Source organism: Pinus tabuliformis, chromosome 9 (assembly GCF_031772625.1).
Source record: "Pinus tabuliformis cultivar Carrire ecotype Pingquan chromosome 9, CPIR1, whole genome shotgun sequence".
In the NCBI taxonomy this organism is placed as follows: Eukaryota; Viridiplantae; Streptophyta; class Pinopsida; order Pinales; family Pinaceae; genus Pinus; species Pinus tabuliformis.
In genome coordinates, this window is record NC_142307.1 from 608,843,524 (window position 1) to 608,864,204 (window position 20,681).

The 20,681-nt window shown below is 40.0% G+C and overlaps 1 protein-coding gene across 1 annotated transcript in view; it reads left to right on the forward strand.

Annotated features, from left to right (window-relative positions):
- LOC149150065 (putative polygalacturonase) overlaps window positions 1-20,681 on the forward strand; it is a 147,310-nt gene that overhangs the window by 48,473 nt on the left and 78,156 nt on the right. Inside the window, exons 3-5 of the mRNA XM_089439149.1 lie at window positions 15,448-15,568; window positions 15,650-15,824; window positions 15,931-16,001. Of these exons, the coding sequence (XP_089295275.1) occupies window positions 15,448-15,568; window positions 15,650-15,824; window positions 15,931-16,001 (367 nt within the window). The remainder of the gene's footprint in view (window positions 1-15,447; window positions 15,569-15,649; window positions 15,825-15,930; window positions 16,002-20,681) is intronic.

Below are 20,681 nucleotides of genomic sequence, written 5' to 3' on the forward strand. Positions count from 1 at the left end.
ACCATCCTTCAGATCTGCTTGATTGCACACTCCCCTTGGGTAGATCTAGGCTCCCCTTGCCCGGATCTCACATTCACTTGCATGCACTACGCAATCTGGCAGCTCAAGGCCTCTGCCTTGGCTTTTGGAATTGCGCAGAGGTTGTCCTGGCTTGGCTCCAACTGCGCACTACGCAGTTCCAGGAGCCAGTCTCCCAGCTTGGTCACTGAGACTGCAATGCGCAGTCTCTCCCAGGCTAAACTGCGCATTGCGCAGTTCCAGTCATCAAGCTTTCACACTGATTGCTAGGACTGCACAGTGAGCAGTTCCTATAGTTAGTCAGTCACCCTTGTTGGTTAAAATTGCGCAATCCCTCCCATTAGATGCCCTGATTGCTACTTGATCATGCTGTGAAGTTAGATTTGTAAGAGCTAATGTTTGCTTGCCATGAGTGTCCTTTCTATCCCACAGGTACCACATTCGTGAAGCACTTCTCTCCAGCAGTCATTGTACCATGGCACCAAAGAGGGCTGCTTCAAGAGAGACCACTAGAAGCAGTATTGGGGAAGCAGTTGAGCAAGTGCCAGTTAACTTGCCAATATATGCAGACACTCAACTGTCCATAGAAAAGGAGTCGACACTAACATGGCAGCAAGTATAACAACAATAACGGAAGGTAGCAATTCAGTACAAGATCACGGAAAGAGGAATTTGCTAACATAATATAGGGAGAACAAAGATGCAGAGTAAAAGTGCATTCAATCTTCATGTAGGCAACTTTGGCAGCAGAAGCAAAAGGAAGCATAGGACACCGACAACAGAGCGGAAGAAGAGGAAAAGCAGAGCTTGCAGGTAGCATAACTGAAGTTGCAAGAGACGAAGAAGAATCTGAAGGAGGAACAAGAGCTGAGAAAAAGAGAAAGAGAAAAAAAGCAGAAACAGGAGGAAGAAGAAAGGCAAGGCGTAATGACAGAGCAAAAAATGCCCATACAGGTTGAGGAGTCAGAACAACCAACAATTGAGGTAGATAGTGAACAGATGCAAGATCAGTAAATGGCTCAACAATTTGAGCAGTTGATTAAGCAGACAGGCATGGAGTTAGAGTAGGATCCACAGAATGAAGACACTGACCTCATGCCAAGAGCACCCGAGGTCACCTCTCAGTCTCCGCCACCTCCAGTGTTAGAACCAGTCCCAAGCGAGCAAGGAGATGTTGTTCTCCTTGATGATGATCCGGTCATGGATGTGTACAATATGTCATTTTACGAGTTGTAGAAGAAGATCGTGCAGGCACAAAGGAAGCACTTTCCAGATGATCATGCATCACCTGCATTCATGAAGGAAAGGGTTATAGTGCCAGACACTAGGAAGCATCCAACCACCCTTGCCGAAGCCACCTTGGCTTATGCCGGAGCAACAAGCTCCAACGTCAAGTACTTGTTGGCCGAGAGTGAACCACTGACAAAGAACTTACAGGCATCCAGGCAAGAGGCAACACAATCTCGAGAGCAGAGCGCAGTTTCCGCAATGGTAGAGATGAGGAAAGTGATACTTGTTGTAGTATCAACACTTAAGACCACCACAGGCTTCATATGCATGGTTGTACAAGAGCTTGGATGTCATGGTGAGAACGCACAGGATCCCGTCAATCGGTTCCCTAAGCGAAGCTAAACATAAGAACCAAGTCTGACTAGAGATCAATGAGTACATGGAGCAACTTAGGCGAGAGGCGACCAGGATTGACTTGGCACTGAACGCACACAACATGCAGAAGTACATCAGTGGTCCGGTCAAGGTCAACTTCATGCTGCTCATGCTTCAGAATGAGTTGGATATAGGTTTCGAGACCATGCACCCTGATGCCATGGAGGCAAGAGTCTGCCTTCAGGAAGACAACATCAGACAGTTTGGGGATGCCATCATGCAGTACCAACCTTGGCATGTGACCGAAAAGCACCAAGTGGAGGTTTCTGAGTTGGTCTTTCCCCAAACTTCAGAGTCATAGTGTTTTGCCTTGTTAGGTTGTCTCTAGCCTATTTTGTCTTACATGGGTGCATGTGGAAAATGTATATTATTTGTAAATATGTTGTAAGTGAAATTCCAAGCGTCATTAGTGGAATGTGAACAGTCACTATGTAATGTAAAGATTTATCTGTAAAGGAGTTTAAGAGTCATGAGGGTAGTCAAAGAGTCAAAGGGGAATGTCAAGGGTCACCCCACCCTTGTTATAAATAAAACCTCATAACTCATAGAACAGGCTTTTGGGAGCCAAGCTTTTGGTTAGGCTTAGGCTTAGAGAAGGCTTGGGAGTATTGTGACGAGCCTTGGCTTCTCCACAGTGTAGAGCGAGTACACTTCTTTGGAGGAGCAGGCGGTGTTGACTGTAATGTTCCACTATTAGGGCTAGTGGTTGTCAATGGTGTATGTATGGATGGAACTTTCACTTAATAATAATATAACTGAGCCAACACATTTTCATGCATATGTTGTTATTGTAGTTCGACTATTTTGGTTACTTTAGCAATGTATGTTGTTTAACTTACGCATTTGCTTATGAACTATTTTGTATGCAATTGTATGAATCTTGTTGAAGGCGTGTTGTTGGATTAACCTGTCACTTTGGTTTGTGGACTATTCCGCTTCCATCTCATGATGTCATTCCGCTCGTGTGTTCCTTTTAGGCTGTGTACTATTACAGGATTCTAAGGGACACACTTCCTTTTCTCCTCTGTGTGTTAGAACTCCCATGCATCTCATTTGACTCGTTGCAAGGTTACACACTTGCTTCTGACCAAAGTCATTATACTTACCTCTGCGCGGTACCGCAGTCAAGACACTACATTACCACCCACTGCTGGGACTCCTACTCCAAACGGTTTGAGGTCTAGTTGGGACTTTTTACCGGGGAGATCCCTTGAATGTTGGCGGGTCCATCACCGTCAACATCTCTATAAATAAATAGGATTGCATGTGAGGTTGTCCTGTTTTTGTCTACCTAAAGTTCAAGTGTTTGTGTAAGGTCTATTTCTCCATGTGCTTGAGTGTTTGGTTTGAATTCTTGATCAGCTTGCCGATAGCGGCAATATCAGCCCCATTTTCTCTTTCCTGTTGTGTACGATGGAATCGACAGTTCGCCCTTTCTTCAATACTGGATTACACGCGATCAACTTCAAAGGCGACGGGCACATCGATTTGGTAGAATTCATTGTTGTGAACAAAGAGATGCCGGAAAAGTCTCTTAAAAAAGAATTAATCTTCACCTCATCTCTATCGATCTAGTGTTCGGTCAAGTGATGTCTGATGATCGAATCCGTCTCGGCCCATTTTTGTGCATCAGTAGATTATCGCCTCTCTGTGGCTTAAGACAAGAATCCAATGGGTCCGTCAACAAGCTGCCCGAGTCAGTTTCCATTTGTGCACTACAAAATCTAGTTACGTACAACGGCTCAAATAAGCGGATAGTTGCAACTTGCAACAACTAGCAAAATTCAGGTTGTCCTTTAGCTTATCGGCTCTAGTGATCTTGATACAGCAATAGAGGCAACTTTTTTTATAAATCTTTTGTTCTCTAGTAACACCGTTTCGGCTTCCACAAACTCGGTAGTGTATAGTCCTCTGCCTTGTCCTTTTCCTGAGTTTTTTTATCACTACAGGCCCGATGTAATCAACCTCTGTTTTGGAATCATTTGGAATTTTTGCAATCCCCGCCATGGCTTCGCCCAGACCGTAATATTCGATACACTTTTTCTTATAGAAATGGACGAGAGATTTTCTTTATTCAGAACAACGGAACCAGCGATAGCTTGCCTCAGATTCATGCAGGATTAAGCCCTCCAAGTATTTATATGGTTGCCCGCGCGAGACAGAGGTGCCAACATCCCACCTGTCAGTTCAACGAGGATCTGTTTTGTGTTTTTTTATTGACTCAAACCCAATGTCCGGAATGAACTGCGATACTAAGGCATAGTTCATGCATATCTCGGCAACGCTAAGGAAAATCCCACAATCTGCCTGGATGGATGACTAAGTGAAGAAACTGGATAATGGTCTTTTATAGCTCTATTTGACTTTGTCTTGGAATAAACAAGGTCATAATGTCATATTGCAGTGTGCATGGTCAAGTCAATCTTGTAATAATTTCAGAATTTAGCTTTTGTGATGATGTATATTTCACCAGATCCCAAATTGAAGAGTGTAGCCCTTATCATCGATGGAATCGATTCAGCCAAGGAGGATCGCTACAGGGAATCATGTTTTTTTTATAAACCGTGTGTCCATGACTACAGTTGGCGTTAACAATCATAGAAAATCAAACGACGACAAGGAAGTTTCTCTAACTTGTTGTAGTTGATTGGCTTAAAGGAGAGTAGTTATTGGTCTTGTAGTTATGAGGTGGTTGTTTCATTGTTTTTTAGTCTACTTGTAAGAAGTATAGAACCAATTAATCAACAGACTAACATAATTAAATTAGTGGTTCTCTTTGTTCTTCGGTGTAGAGAGAATGTATCGCTAAATTAATTGTGTGAATCTGTTATATACTGATGGATCTTGTTGTGCTTCGGGGTTCAAGAGCATCAATTACAACTTTTGTTATGAGATCCATGTGTGTAGAAAGGTCAGTTGTATAATTGACTGCTGGATACAATCCAGTATCGAGATTGTCCTTCGGGAGATCGAGAAGCGTCAATTTTACAAAGTTCATCAAAGATGGTTAGAGGCAATTATATCTTAAATGAGTTTGTTGACCACTCCGTGTCAACTACCTTATTGTAGTGTACATTTTGGCAAGAAGATTCCATCATGATCGAGCAGTGAGATCATTTAGATTTCATCATCATCAGCAATCATCATTTTGCAGAAGTTGCAAACTCATTTTGCATGTTTATAATGTAAATGATCCTAATAATACCATCTGTGTATGTAATAACCTAGGTAAGGCTACCTTTTTGGTGACGATTTCTACCCTAGGAGGTTTTTCGTCTCACCGATTCATGTGTGTTTCTAAACACGAATGATCGATAGAGTTTTTCCCTCCAACCTCACCCGAAAGCTAGGGTGGATTTTGTCGTCAAGATCTTATTTAAGTTTTAGTGTCTTAGTCGAGTCTTTTGTAAAGTGATTTGGGAATAATTTTAGCTAATTGGCTAAATTATTTTATTACAAATCATTTGGTCTACTAGATCATATTTGAGTCGTAGAATGGGGGTAAAATAAATGAGGGTCTATAACGAATGGGTGTTCCCCCTTAATGTAAAAAATATTTTAGTGCATGGTCCCTCATATTTAGACACCATGGCTAAAATATTTGAGGGTTGGAAAAATTATTAATCCCCTCATGAGTCAATTATCTAAATTTTCTGGCAAAAATAAATTAAAATCCTAAGCAAGAAATTCTATTAATTTTAAGTCCTAGGAAAAATTAATTCTCCAAATTAAAAAAATCGTGGGTCTTAGAGAAATTAATTTTTAGAGGTCCCCGACCAAGGGAATATTGAAAATTTCAAGAGATTTTGGACCCTTAGGCCTTAGTAGTTATGTCAAAGTCAATTTTTTGAAGAAATCAACTCAAAATAATTAATTTTGAGTTGATTAAAATTGAATTAAATGAATTTTCCTCAAAAAATAAAATTGATGGAGGAGATTAAAAGATAATAAAATCATTTTCAACGACCGAGATTACTTTGACGGGGATCAAGTCAACTAGCCGTTGGAGAATTAATCTATAAATTAAAGGTCAGTTGTCATTCAAATCATCTGATTTTTTAGATCGTGTACTAGCTCATGAAGCTCTCTTGTAATATTTTTGGAATAATATAACGCAAAAGTCTTTGGGGTTTTAATTGATGGTGGTGTTATTTTTCTGTGTCTTACGGTAATATTGTTTTTAATGTTCTGCTGAATATTAAATATAAATTGTCGATTTATAGCTTTCGTAGAATAATCTATTGCACATGTATTTTGCTTAGTTTATTGGATCTAAGGTAGTAATTTTAATTTGATTGTATTAGCAGGTATCTCTAATTCTTGAATATTATATTGTTATTTTATATCTCTATCGATCTGACAATTTGATCCATTGCAAAAATCATTCGTACTTTAAAAATTGGGTGTTTAGGGAAGTCCTCGGTTGTACCAGTCGACTTCCAAGGAATAAGATCTGAAGGGCCTGCTTGATTCAAACCCCAGGATTTATCTAACGAAACTTCTCTTGCAGTGTTTTCTAGGCTAGTACCTCTTTTAAAATTATTTATCTCTTAAAAAATTGTGCTAAATAGCTAGATCTGGCTAGAAAGAGCCTTAGATCTACAAGTCTGAGAGCGGAGTTGGACTCATACTTTTCAGATCTGATAGATTTGTAAATTATTTATATAGATCTTTAACTTACTTGTGTAGATATGAAGATTTGTAACATAATTTTGAATTTTAACACTTGGGTTTTTGAAACTTTCTCTATTTTTGTATATAGTGGGTTTTGGGGATTTTCTCTTTTCACTTGTGCAGGAATAGATCTGAGAAATCAGCCAAGGAGATCTTCACATCTGAGCTAGATCTGGACCCTGGAGGGCAAGATCTGGGCTCAAAATTTGTTTGCAGGGTTAGAAAATGATTAGATCTTTCAATGAAGCATTCAAACTTGGGTTTTTATTTTTTGCTTTGTGCAGACACAGATCTGAAGATTGTCAAGGAAATTTTGTGGTTTTTGAGGCAGATCTAGCCTCAAAATTTTGTGTGTAGGGATTAAATGATGAAATCATTCATTTGAAGATTTAGATCTAAGGATTTCATAGTGAATTCTGAGAGCAAATTCAAAGCAGAAATACATCAGTTTGAAAATTAAAATTTTTGGGCAAATTTTAATTATTTTTAAGGGTCCTAAAGGCCTAATGCGAGCCCCTAGGGCCACCATTTTCCTCCATTCTCGTAGCCCATTCGCTGCTCTTTCTAGGTTACCGCAACTGCTTATTTGTTGTTACTGCCCCCTCCTTTATCCACGTCATCTTCTCCCTCAAGGCCTTAGGCCTTATCCCTCCACGCAACCCCTTCTTCCTGCTTGTGGCCCCTCTTCCCTCCACGCTTTCTCTTCCCTCACAACCTCATTCCTTGTTGCCATTGCCCTATCTTTCCCTTCTCCCTTGCTGCCTCCTTTTCTCCCACGCTGCTGTAGCAGCCTCCCTCTAATCTGCATCTCTGTCCATTCCTTAAGCCCCTAAACGCAACACCAATCTCTTTTCATGTGACATGGCCTTTTGGCCTTGAAACATAAATTTTAATCCATCCTAATCACTGTGACACAAATTTGAAAATATTTTTTGAGTTTGAGAAGGAATTTGGGTTTCAGATCTGAACTGTGGGTGAGAAGGCATTCCTTGAGTGGGTGCATTAACAAAATTTGCAGTGGATTTTCAGTCAAGGTGTGAGTTTTCTCATCACTGATTTGGTTGGGCAAATTGCTTCCAAGGCCTAGGGCCTCCAGGTTCTATCTCTAAACCTCTCTATCTCATCATAAAAAGCATTGAAAATAATGACATTAACAATTCGGATTAACTACAAGTCTGATTCACTGTCTAAAAATGCTTTAAGGCCTGATCATAACACTTGGTTGCATCATTAGTTGAGAAGATAATTTCTTTGATTGATTGAGCATCAACGTGTGAAAATTCCGAAATTCAGAATCCTACTGCAGCAACTGATTAAGTTTCTTCTATTTGTTAAATGAACTAAACAAATTATTTACTGCATCCTACGGTAAATATCGAAACTAATACATTGCAGCCTTCACAAGTACAATACTGCGGAAGAAAAATAATGCTCGAAGAATAGAGATGCAGACACAAATACACAATTATTTTTGGACCAATTTCCCTGGAAAAACCCAACTTGGGAAAACCAGTGCAACAACCGAGGGTTTTATTATTATGTAGTAGTAAATTTGAGTACAAAACTATGGATGCTCAAATCTAGCAATCCATACAGAGAAATGACTGACATAAAGTCTAGTGAGAAAAATCTCACTCCCACTGGCGATCTGACACTAACCTTGGCTTAGGATGAGCTACTCTCTGCTACCTCTGCGTAGTCCTTGCGTCAGCCTACACACTGTTGCGTCCCACAACTCGGACCGACGTCTCTCTCACTAACTAATCAACTTTTGTCTGGAAGATCAATTCTCTTGGCCTCTGGGCTCCCACTCCGACTTCTAGCACTGAATCGCTGCTTCTCCCTAGCAAAACACATATTATCCTCTGAAGCACTGCACTACCTCTCTGCTATGCACTCATCGGATTGGAAGATATTTCTCCGACCTTACTATCCCTACCCCTCTCTCATTGCTTCGATCTCACTGAATCACCTCCGACAACTGAATGTTGCTACTCTGGAGATCGATTTCTCAGCAAGATCGAATTTCTGGTGTCTCAAGTGTGTTCTCCAACCCCCATCAAATTTCTTCTTATAATTTCTCGTTGAGACATCAACGACCAAGATTAAAACATAATCGATGGCTAAGATTAACTAGAACTCGATCCATGTCTTCTTATAGAAGATTCTCACCATGACTTAATTAATACCCTTTAATTAATCATATTTCCTAAGTTTAGACTTAAGAACCATAAAAAAAGATTAATTATTTTAATTAAGTCGTCTCTAGTGGAATTTCCTGTAACGATTTATGGGTTTTGGAGAATACATGTATTCTAGCCTCTCCACTAAATTTCGTGGCTAAAGCACATCGGATGCTACAAAAACTAACACTCCCTCTTAGCGAGGAATGTGTTCTAGCGCTTCAACCCACTGAAGCAACACCCTGTCTCTGCACCATCTCCTGTCACGCTGCTGATGTCTGACTGCTACCGCTGCCCACCAACTACTACGCAACTCTGATATGCGCTGCATCTGTGCTGCTGTTGACCCTGCTGTACTGCTGCCAGCGACTGCATTTGCACTACAACTCCCTCTCATCTGTTGCCGCTGCCACTGCAACATCTGCTGCTGAGAAATATCCAACACACTGAACCAACTATGGTCAGTATGATGCATTTGTCACCCAAGTCTTGACTGCTGCTAGACTCTGCGCTGTCACTGTGCGCTGCTGCTGACTCTGCACTGTGCCAATTGCACTGCTGCCAACTCTGCTCTGTGCTGCTCAGTCTCAGACCGCTACTAGCTACTGCATTTGTCACTTTGGCACCTGACTGCACCAACTGCCACTCATCCATCCTGCTACTGCATGTTATGGGCTCTCGTAGTAAGGTATTGATTCATGAGGTGGACCTCCTCAAGAATCTTGCGCATCTTGTAGCTCTCTAGGGCTACAACTCCAAATCACCCCACCTCACTCTTGGAGGTATATCGGTGATCATGGCAAACACTTCCTCCAATCTGGAGGACAACTTGTCCATCTCTGTGGGTGCAACCTGCGGATCCTGCTTCTCCTCCTTGTCCTTCTTTCTGAGAGGACATTGAGTGTTGTAGTGGCCAAATTCACTACATCTGAAGCATTTGATATTGGAAATGTCCTTCCTCCTGCGTTGCTCCTGTTGCCCCCTTGATGCGAGGGCCACATTTTCTTCTTCCTTCACTTACTTCGTCCCACTGCCGCTGCTGGTGCCACTGATGGTGCTCTTCACCAAATCTCATCTCATCTCCTCCTGCATTGCTCCCGCTGCCCCCTTGATGCGAGGGCCACAATTTCTTCTTCCTTCACTTGCTTCGTCCCACTGCTGATGCTGGTGCTCTTCACCAAATCTCATCTCATCTCCTCCTGCTGTAGATCAGCCCACATTCGAAACCAATCTGGAAACTTTTCTTTGCCCAAAATACTCTAGACGAAGACTTGCCATTCTTCGGAAACGTTATTTAGAGCTAACCGCACCAATTCTGTAGGTTGGGGCGTTGACCCTACTGCAAATAGTTGGTCTCAGATATCCTGAAGCCTAGTGAGGAAGGGGTCTATGCAATTCCCTTTTTGCATCCTTGTGCATCTCAACTTCTCCTCAGGATACATCTTCCGCTCGTAAGATCCCTCATATAGCGTAGCAAGTGCCTCCCACATCTTGTCGGGCATTATCTTTGCCAGCTATGTGAGACACTACGTGATCTCGTACCCCATCAAGAATTAGTCTCTTCGCTTTTGTCATCTCCTTCTTGTAGGCCTTTAGCAGATCTGCATCTGCAGGTACAACTACCACGCTGGTGCCACTGATGGCGCTCTTCACCAAATCTCATCTCATCTCCTCCTGTTGCAGATCAGCTCACATTCGATCCCAATCTGGCAACTTTTCTCTGTCCAGAATACTCTGGACGAAGACTTGCCATTCTTTGGAAACGCTGTTTAGAGCTAACTGCACCAATTCTGTAAGCTAGGGCGCTGACCCTATTGCAAATAGCTGGTCTCGGATATCCTGAAGCCTAGTGAAGAAGGGGTCTATGCGCTCCCCTTTTTGCATCCTTGTGCATCTCAACTTCTCCTCAGGATACATCTTCTGTTGCTCAGAGACATTACGTGATCTCAAACCCCATCAAGAATCAGTGTCTTCGCTTTCGTCATCTCCTTCTTGTAGGCCTTTAGTGGATCTGCATCTACAGGTACAACTACCACGCTATTGATGTAAGTTTTGAGATCGTATTCATCTAGGAGACAGGAAATTCTTGCCTTCCAGATCACATAGTTGGAGGCTCCCTCCAACCGATGCTGATCTCTCAGCCCTGCTTATGTCGTCTCCTCAAAAAGTCGAATTCCTCCTCTTCTCCTCTGCACAACTGTTGACTGGCTCTACGCACTTCTTGTTGGAGTGGGCAAATCTACTTACAGCTACTGCTGCTCTAGTGGGAAAAATCGAATTTCTAGGCTAGAAGTTCCCTGAGAAAAGAATCCCTTCAGTGTGTGTTCCTTCTTCCTCCCGACGCTATTTTGCACTAGCAAATTGTTGCAAAATAACTGCGTCCTAGCTGAAGATTTGCTCTGCAAGGAAAATGTTGTTGCTCCCTCTGCCTCTGGTAATCTTTGATCTGGAAATTTTATTCTCTGTCGACTCTCTCAGAGAAATAAACTTTCCTCAAAAACTGACCCTCCTGGCCAAGGAATTGCGTTGCCTCTGAGGGTTTTGAACTGCTACCTACGCAGAGCTTCGAAATTCCTCTTTCCTTCTGCTATTGAGCTCTCCGGCTTACGATTTGTGTGCTCTGATACCATGTGAAAATTCCGAAATCCAGAATCCTACTGCAACAACTGATTAAGTTTCTTTTATTTGTTAAATGAACTGAACAAATTATTTACTACATCCTACGGTAAATATCGAAACTAATACACTGCAACCTTCACAAATACAATACTGCGGAAGAAAAATAATGCTGGAAGAATAGATGCACACACACACAAATACACAGTTATTTTTGGACCAATGTCCCCGGAAAAACCCAACTTGGGAAAACCAGTGTAGTAGCTGAGGGTATTATTATTATGTAGTAGTAAATCTGAGTAGAAAACTATGGATGCCCAAATCTAGCAATCCATACGGAGAAATGACAGACAAAAAGTCTAGTGAGAAAAATCTCACTCCCACTGGTGATCCGGCACTGACCTTGGCTCAAGATGCGCTGCTCTCTGCTACCTTTGCGTAGTCCGTGCGTCATGTTACGCAGTGCTGCGTCCCACAACTTGGACCAGTGTCTCTTCTGCTAACTGATCAACTGCTGTCTAGAAGATCGATTCTCCTGGCCTTCGGGCTCCCACTTCAACTTCTGGCACTGAATCACTGCGTCTCCCCAGCAAAATACAGATTCCCCTCTGAAGCACTGCGCTGCTTCTCTGCTCTGTGCTGCCTCTCTGTGGCACTCATTGCCTCTCTGCTATGCACTCACCCTGGAAAATCTCCCTCTAGCCTTACTATCCCTGCCCCTCTCTCACTGCTTCGATCTCATTGAATCACCTCCGACAACTGAATGCTGCTACTCTAGAGATTGATTTCCCAACAAAATCGAATCTCTGGTGTCTCAAGTGTGTTCTCCAACCGCCATCGAATTTCTTCGTATAATATTTCGTTGAGACATCAATGGCCAAGATTAAAGCATAATCGATGACTAAGATTAACTAGAACTCGATCCATGTCTTCTTCTAGAAGATTCTTACCAGACTTAATTAATACCCTTTAATTAATCAGATTTCCGAAGTTTAGACTTAGGAATCATTAACAAAAGATGAATTATTTTAATTAAGTCGTCTCTAGGTGGAATTTCCAGAAACAATTTCTGGGTTTTGGAGAATACATGTATTCTAGCCTCTCCACCAAATTTCGTGGCTAGAGCACAACTGACGCTACAAAAACTAACGCAATTTGGCATCTAAAATGCATTAGTAACTTACTGCTGTCCTGAATGCATTTCTGAAGTTTAAAGCGCTGAAAATAAATTTGATCTACTGCTGTTCCAGTCATTTTAATCACTGTTTTCATCACTAGTAAGGCTGAAGCAAATTCTAGGGACTGATATTTTAATGTTTGCTGTCCTATAATTTTCATAATCTGAAATTGCATCTTCTTGGGTATGTTGAAAAGGCTAATTAGTTCAACACTGTTTTGACATTTTTTGCTTGCTGATTTAGCAATTGCTTGACATCTTAAACTCACCGAGAATTTACTGTTGTCATAATATAATCTCTGAAATTTAAAGCACTTTTAAGTTCATTGTGAAAGTGAATGTTTGCAGCAGCAAAGTTATGGTATGTTTTTTGGCATTGAAATTTAAGTTCAATATCTAAATTGTATGCATAGTAACTCACTGTCATCCTATTACTCATTGGATATTGATATTCTATGTTGGTATAGGAGCCTTGGTATGATTTCATCACTTATATCTGTTTGTGAATGATAAATTTACACTGGCACTTGAGATCTGAATGTTCCTAACTTGAAGACCCATCGATATAATTGCATCTCATGTTTCAATTGAATATCTCCTAAATAATTGGCATTGAGGAATCAAATTGTCATTGGTTAATAATAACATCGTGAGTAAATGCTCTAGTTCTCTCTCTTACCATTAATGTCATTATTGGTTTATGGTTATTGTGAACTTTGGGCATATTAGTGATCTTACTTTAAGAGCTTACATTTTGTGATCATTTACTTGAGCAATTGTATTGTGGGCATCTTTTATATCTTATTGGCCCTTGGAAATTTGGCACTTTGTCTTGTATAGGGTTGTCTCTTCATTTATTAAGTACTTTTGTCATAAGGATAATCAACATTAAGTACTTAAACATTAAACAACCTTAATTCAAGATTACTCACTCATCTTCTAATTCCTCCTTGCATTCTGCATTTTAAGATAGTCTTGCATTTAATAATCGACCTACAAGCATAAGCTTGGTTGAATGAAAGATAAGAACACCTTCGTCTTCTCTTGAGAAGTCTAGTTTTTTTAGTGTCTAAAATGGTGATCTTGCAGTCGTCAGGGCCACAGCCTCTGTATCGCCGGAGGCACCGGGTATGTTAGATTTCAAGGAGAGGGATCGTTAATCACACCCTCGTGTGCTTCACCTTGACTTCGCTTTGCCATTCACTATAAAATTTAGGTTCAATACAAACAAAGATCAAATGACATACTTAGAATAGACATTTAAATAAAATCAACCAAGATTCTTGCATTTCACTTAAGTCATAGGAATTGCATTTTCATATAGGATAGTTAATCATTAAAGCAGTAGTTGTCCATCCTGTACTTCGTCCTAAATTTACTTAGCAAGATAGTTGACTCCACAAGGCACTGGTATCAATCGTCTAAATCTAATCGAATCTTTAAAGTCTTGCTAGATCTAAACAAGTACTTGGTCGCTCAACTGTGTCTCCCAGATTGGTTGGTTCCCAACTAGTTTTTCTTCCATCCATTTCCATAGGGTCTACCCCCCTTAGTCTGCTGTTGGGAGACAGCTTAAACAAAGAGATTGAGGATCAGGGTGACAACCCTCGATCTGAGCTGTTGTCGCGGTGCCTAGACATTCTGTGCGACAACAAGGTTGAATGGGAAGCTCGAATATTGTGGTAGTTAAAAGAGCGTTGTCCGGAAACTTCAGAGTGGGGATAAGTGCCAAGGAAGACCAGTGAGATAGATGTGACATGCGAATTGTAATTTGTCATTTTTGTAATAATCTTTGTAATGATGTAAATATAAGCATTAAAGGGGGCACTTGGAAATAATGCTTACATTAGTAAATTGATAGATTAGGTTGGTTGGTTGTTGGAATTTGTTGAGAGATTTTTTCAACAAAGAATTCCTTGTTTGGAATTTGTTGGATCTCATGAGCACTATTTATGTGGCTTGTAATTTGGCTTTGATTGCAATATACAAATTATTTTTGTGTGTAATCTGTCCACCATGTCTGCTCTACCAATTCTTTGTGATTAGCATGCTAGGCCATGCGAGTTTCAAATGATGAGAATTGGCAATGAACGTCAAGTGGGGTTGATCATGCATGTTTCAGTTGCATGGAAGGTTTAATGTCGTCCTCTATCTCCTCACTCAAGTGACCAAATATGACGAAAGTATAACTAATTACACTTGATTAGGTTGTGTTGCATGCTAACTGTTTGTCCTTCTGATAGATATGAAATTGTGGTTGCAGGGTGAAGCCTTGAAGGGAGATAAACTTAACAAGAAATCCAAGGCTATAACCAAGTTAACTTAGTCAAAAGACTCAAAACTAACGTAAATAAATAGAATATGTATATATTTAAGTATATTTTTTGATAATAATGTGTCGGCCTATTCCTCCTAAGTGTTGCAAAGTTCTCTGGATCTTTCAAGTGATGCTATTTGTAGGTTCTAAGGTCATGTCAGTGTCCTGCTCAAATATAGACACTAACCTTGTAAGCTCTTGTGTGGGAGTTGACAGTTGAGGCAAATGAAGCATCTCTCCTGTCGTTTAAGACTCTACATATAATATTCAAGAAATTGGTGATCATGCCTCTATTATGTCTTATAGGGCATACCGATTTTGTCGTCTTTTGGGAGTTTGGATGTACTACCTGATAGCCCTAGTTAAAAAATGTAATAATATCTCTGTCCCAATAAACATGTGACCCCAACAATTTTTTGCTCTCTAAACATGAAATACGTATACTACCCTTTATCTTGTCCTTACACCCAAGGGTTTTTACGATGGCGAGGTACATAATATTCTCTTAGCACAATATTTTTCCGTTCTTCTTGTACATATATAAATGGATATATCTTTACGATATTTGATGTCATTTCTACGTCTTCTTACTTGTATTCTCACGAGATATCTTTGTGTATATTTATGATATTCGAATTCATATGATTTTGTAAGTTATATTTATTTAATTATTTTCGCGTTGCACACCGTCACCTATTTCTTCTTTTGTTTTCTCTGTCCCATATGCATGTTTCCACTATAATTTTTCAGTTTGGCATATATGTCATGCCTGATAACTTTGATGATCTATGGTACAGGATTTAGAAGATTGGCCGTTGATTCCGCCCTTGCCCTCTTATGGAAGAGGCAGAGATGGACCCGGCCCAAGATATAGCAGCTTGATAAATGGATATAACCTCACAGACGTTGTGATAACGGGTGTGAATTTTGTTTCCTAACAAGCTTCTTTATTTATTAAGATCATTTTCAGATTCTAATTTACCTTGAATGAATTTCTAGGCGACAATGGTACTATAGATGGGCAAGGAGCAATTTGGTGGCAAAAATTCCACCAAAATATATTGAATAACACACGAGGTTACCTGGTAGAATTGCAGCACTCTAATGATATAGAAATTTCAAATCTGACTTTCCTAAACTCACCTGCGTGGAACTTACATCCAGTGTACAGCAGGTATGTGCACATATCAATTACTGTGTACAATCAGAAATGCTTTATGCTGTCCAATTATGCAGAAGGTTTGACGGTTGCACTTGCATTTGGTGGTTGAAATGTTCAGCAATATCCTTATTAAGCACGTGAATATCCTTGCACCACTTGACTCACCAAACACCGATGGAATTGATCCAGGTTAGTGCTAATATTTGCTATGGTTACAGTTACTTTAGAGTTTCTTATGGGACTTTTTTTTTTTTTTTTTTCCCTCTAAGAGTCTGATGATTGTTGTGAGTTGATATTGCTAGATGTTACTCTTTCCCTTACTGACAAGCTAGGCCCCGTTTTGCAATCTCTCCTTGTTAGGACACGTGTCTTAGCTTTTTCACGTTGATGATGATATAAGCTCTTAAAAGAAACGTGACAGTTTTCTTTCTGTCATTTGGTCTATGGAAATAAGTGTATTACATAAGTTATCTTTTTTTAACTACTTTTAAGAAAGGACTGAAAGTTTCTTATTTCACGGGAACTATTGTTTGGATTTAATTGTTTAAAAATCAAATGAGGAAGTAGTCATTATGTTAGAATTCTAATGAATTTGCAGGGCATTGGAGCTTTTGCGTGAGGGCATTGTTTTGTTGTTTCCTTTTTTTCAAAATTAAAAATATATTTTGATTAAAGAGAGAGATTAAAAAAGGACACAAGTCTGATATAGTCATCCACAACAACTTACTAGCTAATTCATGCTCTGATGAAATAGTGTTATCCATCATTAAACTTAAACATAATACAGAAAACAAGAAAATCCTTGCCCATGAAAGCAACGACAACAGTGACACAAACAATTGAACAATTAAACAATTAAACAAAAGCTAGCCAAGCCATAAAGCAGCTAAAGGAGGAGCAAAGCCATCGTAATTAGGATACAGTTGTTATGAAAATATTGGTGAGAGAAAATACACCATGTGAGGTGATTATTCACTATAGAAGAAGGCAGAAGTCCCAAAACATAAGTGAGTAAATTTAATTAAATTTTGACTTTATCTATCCTAATTAGCTTAACTTATATTTATATTTATTTTTGTTTATATGCAACATTTAAATTTTATTTATTTCAGAAGCTAACGTTATTCATTTTATTCTCTCCACTCGTCTTAATGATCAATTTGTTAACTTTTATATCTACTTCTTGGGTCCTTATCTATTGATAAGTTTAATCCCATCTCAATTGGCGTTGTTGATGATTTTCAATCTACATTTTGAGTTTCTTAAGCAATTCTTTTGCATGGTTTACTCAAGAGATAAAAATGCTCCACTATTTCTGTCATATCTGTAGTATTACAATGTAAGCAAAAGCCCCAAATCTGTCATCACAAAAGGTTGTTCTAGATCCCATTTTACTTTAACATCCATGGAATGATGGAATGGAAATTGTATCATTTTATTTTCTGTTATTCAAAGATGGTATTTAGGATAAATTTTAGATTGTTTACGGAACAAGACCAGGTCAACAACAAGGCTGAAATCCATTACAACAATATACTCATTATAAGATTAGCATATTACTTACACGAAAGAACTTTGGCAGAGAGGATAACACTCCATCCCACAACCATTCAGGCTTCCTGTTCTAAGAGCTGGTTGAAGGTGTGAAAGCATTGATTGGATACTTCAGTGGACTAAATCTCCATATGTCAAAAGTTGTGGATTGGGTTGGTTCTTAAGGGCCTCAGTGGCTAGAGGTAAGGTACAAATTACTCCTTCAGGCCTTTTTACTGCTTTGTTTGAAAATAAGTTGGATATGGAGATTGTCCATTACAACAATATACTCATTATAAGGTTAACATATTACTTACATGAAAGAACTTGGGTGGAGAGGATAACACTCCATCCCACAACCATTCAGACTTCCCGTTCGAAGGGCTGGTTGAAGATGTGAAACCATTGGAGAAGAAAGCAATGATTGGATACTTCAGTGGACTAAAGCTCCACATGTCAAAAGTTGTGGATTGGGTTGGTTCTCAAGGGGCCTCAGTTGCTAGAGGTAAGGTACAAATTACTTCTTTAGGCCTTTTTACTGCTTCGTTTGAAAATAAGTTGGATATGAAGATTGTCCTCTTGAGGGCTCCTTGGAATTTTGGGTCTTTTGGATTTGTTGTGTAGACCTAGGAAGAATCTTTTGACTCTCTAAGGTCTCCAAAACACAAGCTCCTCCTGTTGGCTCAACTGGTAGGGTGATCTCTGCACTTCTAGGAACCAAATATTATTTGAATAGTGAGGGACATGTTAGGATCATTCCAAGGAGTATTGCTTGAAACCCTAGATTGCATAGGTACTCGTATTTTGATTCTAGCCTCCATCTTCAATGGCCTGTTGGAGGAAATCATTTCTGAGATTTGTGATCAGAGTAAGGCACACAGTTGATTACAAAAATTTGCCCTTTAATTGCTGCTTCTATTACATTCATGGCCATATTTTTTGGGATTGTCCTTGTATTTAGATTCTAGCCTTCATCTTCGAAGGCCTGTGGGAGGAAATTATTTTTGAGATTTGTGATCAGAGTAGGGCACACATGGTTTATTACTAAAACTTCCCCTTCAATTGCTGCTTCTATTACACCCATTGCCATATTTTTTGAGATTGTACACAAAAGGACCTGAGTAGGTCAAAACTCCAAGATAGAAGGTGGCAACTATTTTCAAGAGGGAGAGGTAAAGGATCAAGGGTCTACTTCTAGTGGTATGGCACAAGTGTCTCTGTTGATCAATGAAAAGGAGGGGACGTTTTCACCTTTAGATCTAGTGGTGGCCTTGGTCGCATCAGGATAAGGTTTTTATATCTTCAATACCTAGATGGTTTGCTTGCTCATACCTAGGGTTCCTAGCGAGCAGGGTTCATTTCCTCCTTTCCAGTGCATGAAGATCCATGAATCTGTGCCTTTGAAAAAGGAACCAATCTAGTTTTTGTGGATCGAGAGTGGTGGGCCATCCTTACTTCAGTTTAGTGTTTCCTCGATTTCCATCTCTGACAGAGGAGCTTCCTGCTCACATGAGAGGATTAGGGTTGGATAGAGGGTTTTTCCACAGAGTTTGCATGTATGGTTATGCCCAAGAGTACAAGGGGGTGATTTTTCATGGTCGGGATGAGGGGATAGAGAGTGTATGCTTTTTAGAAGTTCTCTTGTTGCATGTTGTGGAGGGTTGACGAAAGGTTTCCCTTGAGTTGCCTTTCAAAGTGCAGATTGATGGCTCATAAGTCTCAGAGATAGGGGGTTTTGATGCTTATGTCCCTTTGTCAATTGAGGGGAAGAAGGATTGCAGTTTTGTGGAGGCTTATTGTTCAAAATTCGATGATAGATCATAGAGTAGGGAGTTAGATTTGGGGAAGCGTGGTTGGAGTTGTGGATTCAAAGAGTTCGGATGTAGTTGTGAGGGAAAGGGAAAGAGATTAAGCCAAAGTGGCCCTCCTCTTCCAGCAATAGACTATTCATCAAACAGTTCTCGGGTGAACTGTCTCAACTAATAGAGCACATGAATTCTTTTACTTTCGCTTCAAATAACATGTTCAATACTATGTTTCATAAATTGGTGGCTTCAGAAGTGTCCAAGATTGGTTTTGAGAAGGATTAGGGAGCAATGCTAGTTGGGAGTTGCCCTCTTCTTCTTCGACAATAGACTCCATACCGGATCCGTTTTCACTAGATTATGTGAATTCAGAAAAGTTAGATCATTCTTATTATCTTCCTTCCTGTTGAGTTTGAATACATTGAGCTCTAACAAGTGTGAGAGAAGGTGAAGTTTTATTTGGACCTTAGGGCCATATAGCCATGTACCCTATAGCAATGTTGCACGAAGCGTCCCCCCCCCACGGTTCCAAGCCCCGAAGCGCGTCCCGTACGGAAGCGCCTAGGAAGCTTGGCCGGAAGCACGCTTCCGAAATTCGGAAGCACGGTTCCGAAATTCGGATGCGCCGCTTCCGAAATTTTTGCCGCTTCCTGGAAATTCGGAAGCGTGGTACGGAAGCGCCGAAGTGCGCTTCGTACGACGCTTCGGGCGTCGGAAGCGTGGTGCTTCGGAGGAGGAAGCGTACGCTTTACGCTTTCGGAAAAGCGTTTAGAAAATCGTTTTTTTTTCAATTTTTTTTTTTTTTTTTTTTTTTTTTTTTTTTTTAATTTTAGGTGAGTTTGCTTGTTGGGGGTGGGTCCACCTTGGGTTAGGGTGACGAATGAAGGCAAAAAAAAATATAAATATAGCAGATGCTCCCTCATGGTAATGTTAAATTCTTAAAGTAAAAGTGACATTCTCCTTTATTTTTCATTTTCATCCTTTTACTTAAATTTTTAACATTACCATGAAATGACTCAGGATGTTTGAGAGTGGTTCCAGCCTCATTGGACTTCATATGGAGAAAATAGAATTTCATATCCTATTCAAAATTCAGCAGACTTAACAGTTTTCAGGAATTCAAGATCAATGGGATTGTGGCATTTCATTAGATTATATCAAGTATGTAGGTATGCGATTAGCGTTTAATCAAGAGCACCAAGCCCTATATGTACCCTAGTGTTGGTGGTGTTAATTGTTGAACTCCTTTGTCACACGGCACGCCCTTAGCAAAAAATTACCTTTCAATCAAGTCAAAATCATCGATCAAGCATGTTAAGCTTTTTCTACCATATTTTAAGTCTTGAATTAGGTAGTTTGATCAAAATTGGGCAATGTTGACTAATATCCCTAGACAATCGAGGTAGAGGCAAAGGCTAGACAAGAGGAGAAGAATCTAGATTCGAGATGGTTGATGCATCTAAATGGTTGATGCTTGAATAATTAATCATTAATGTACAATGGATGTTATATCTATCTTGATTTATGCAAA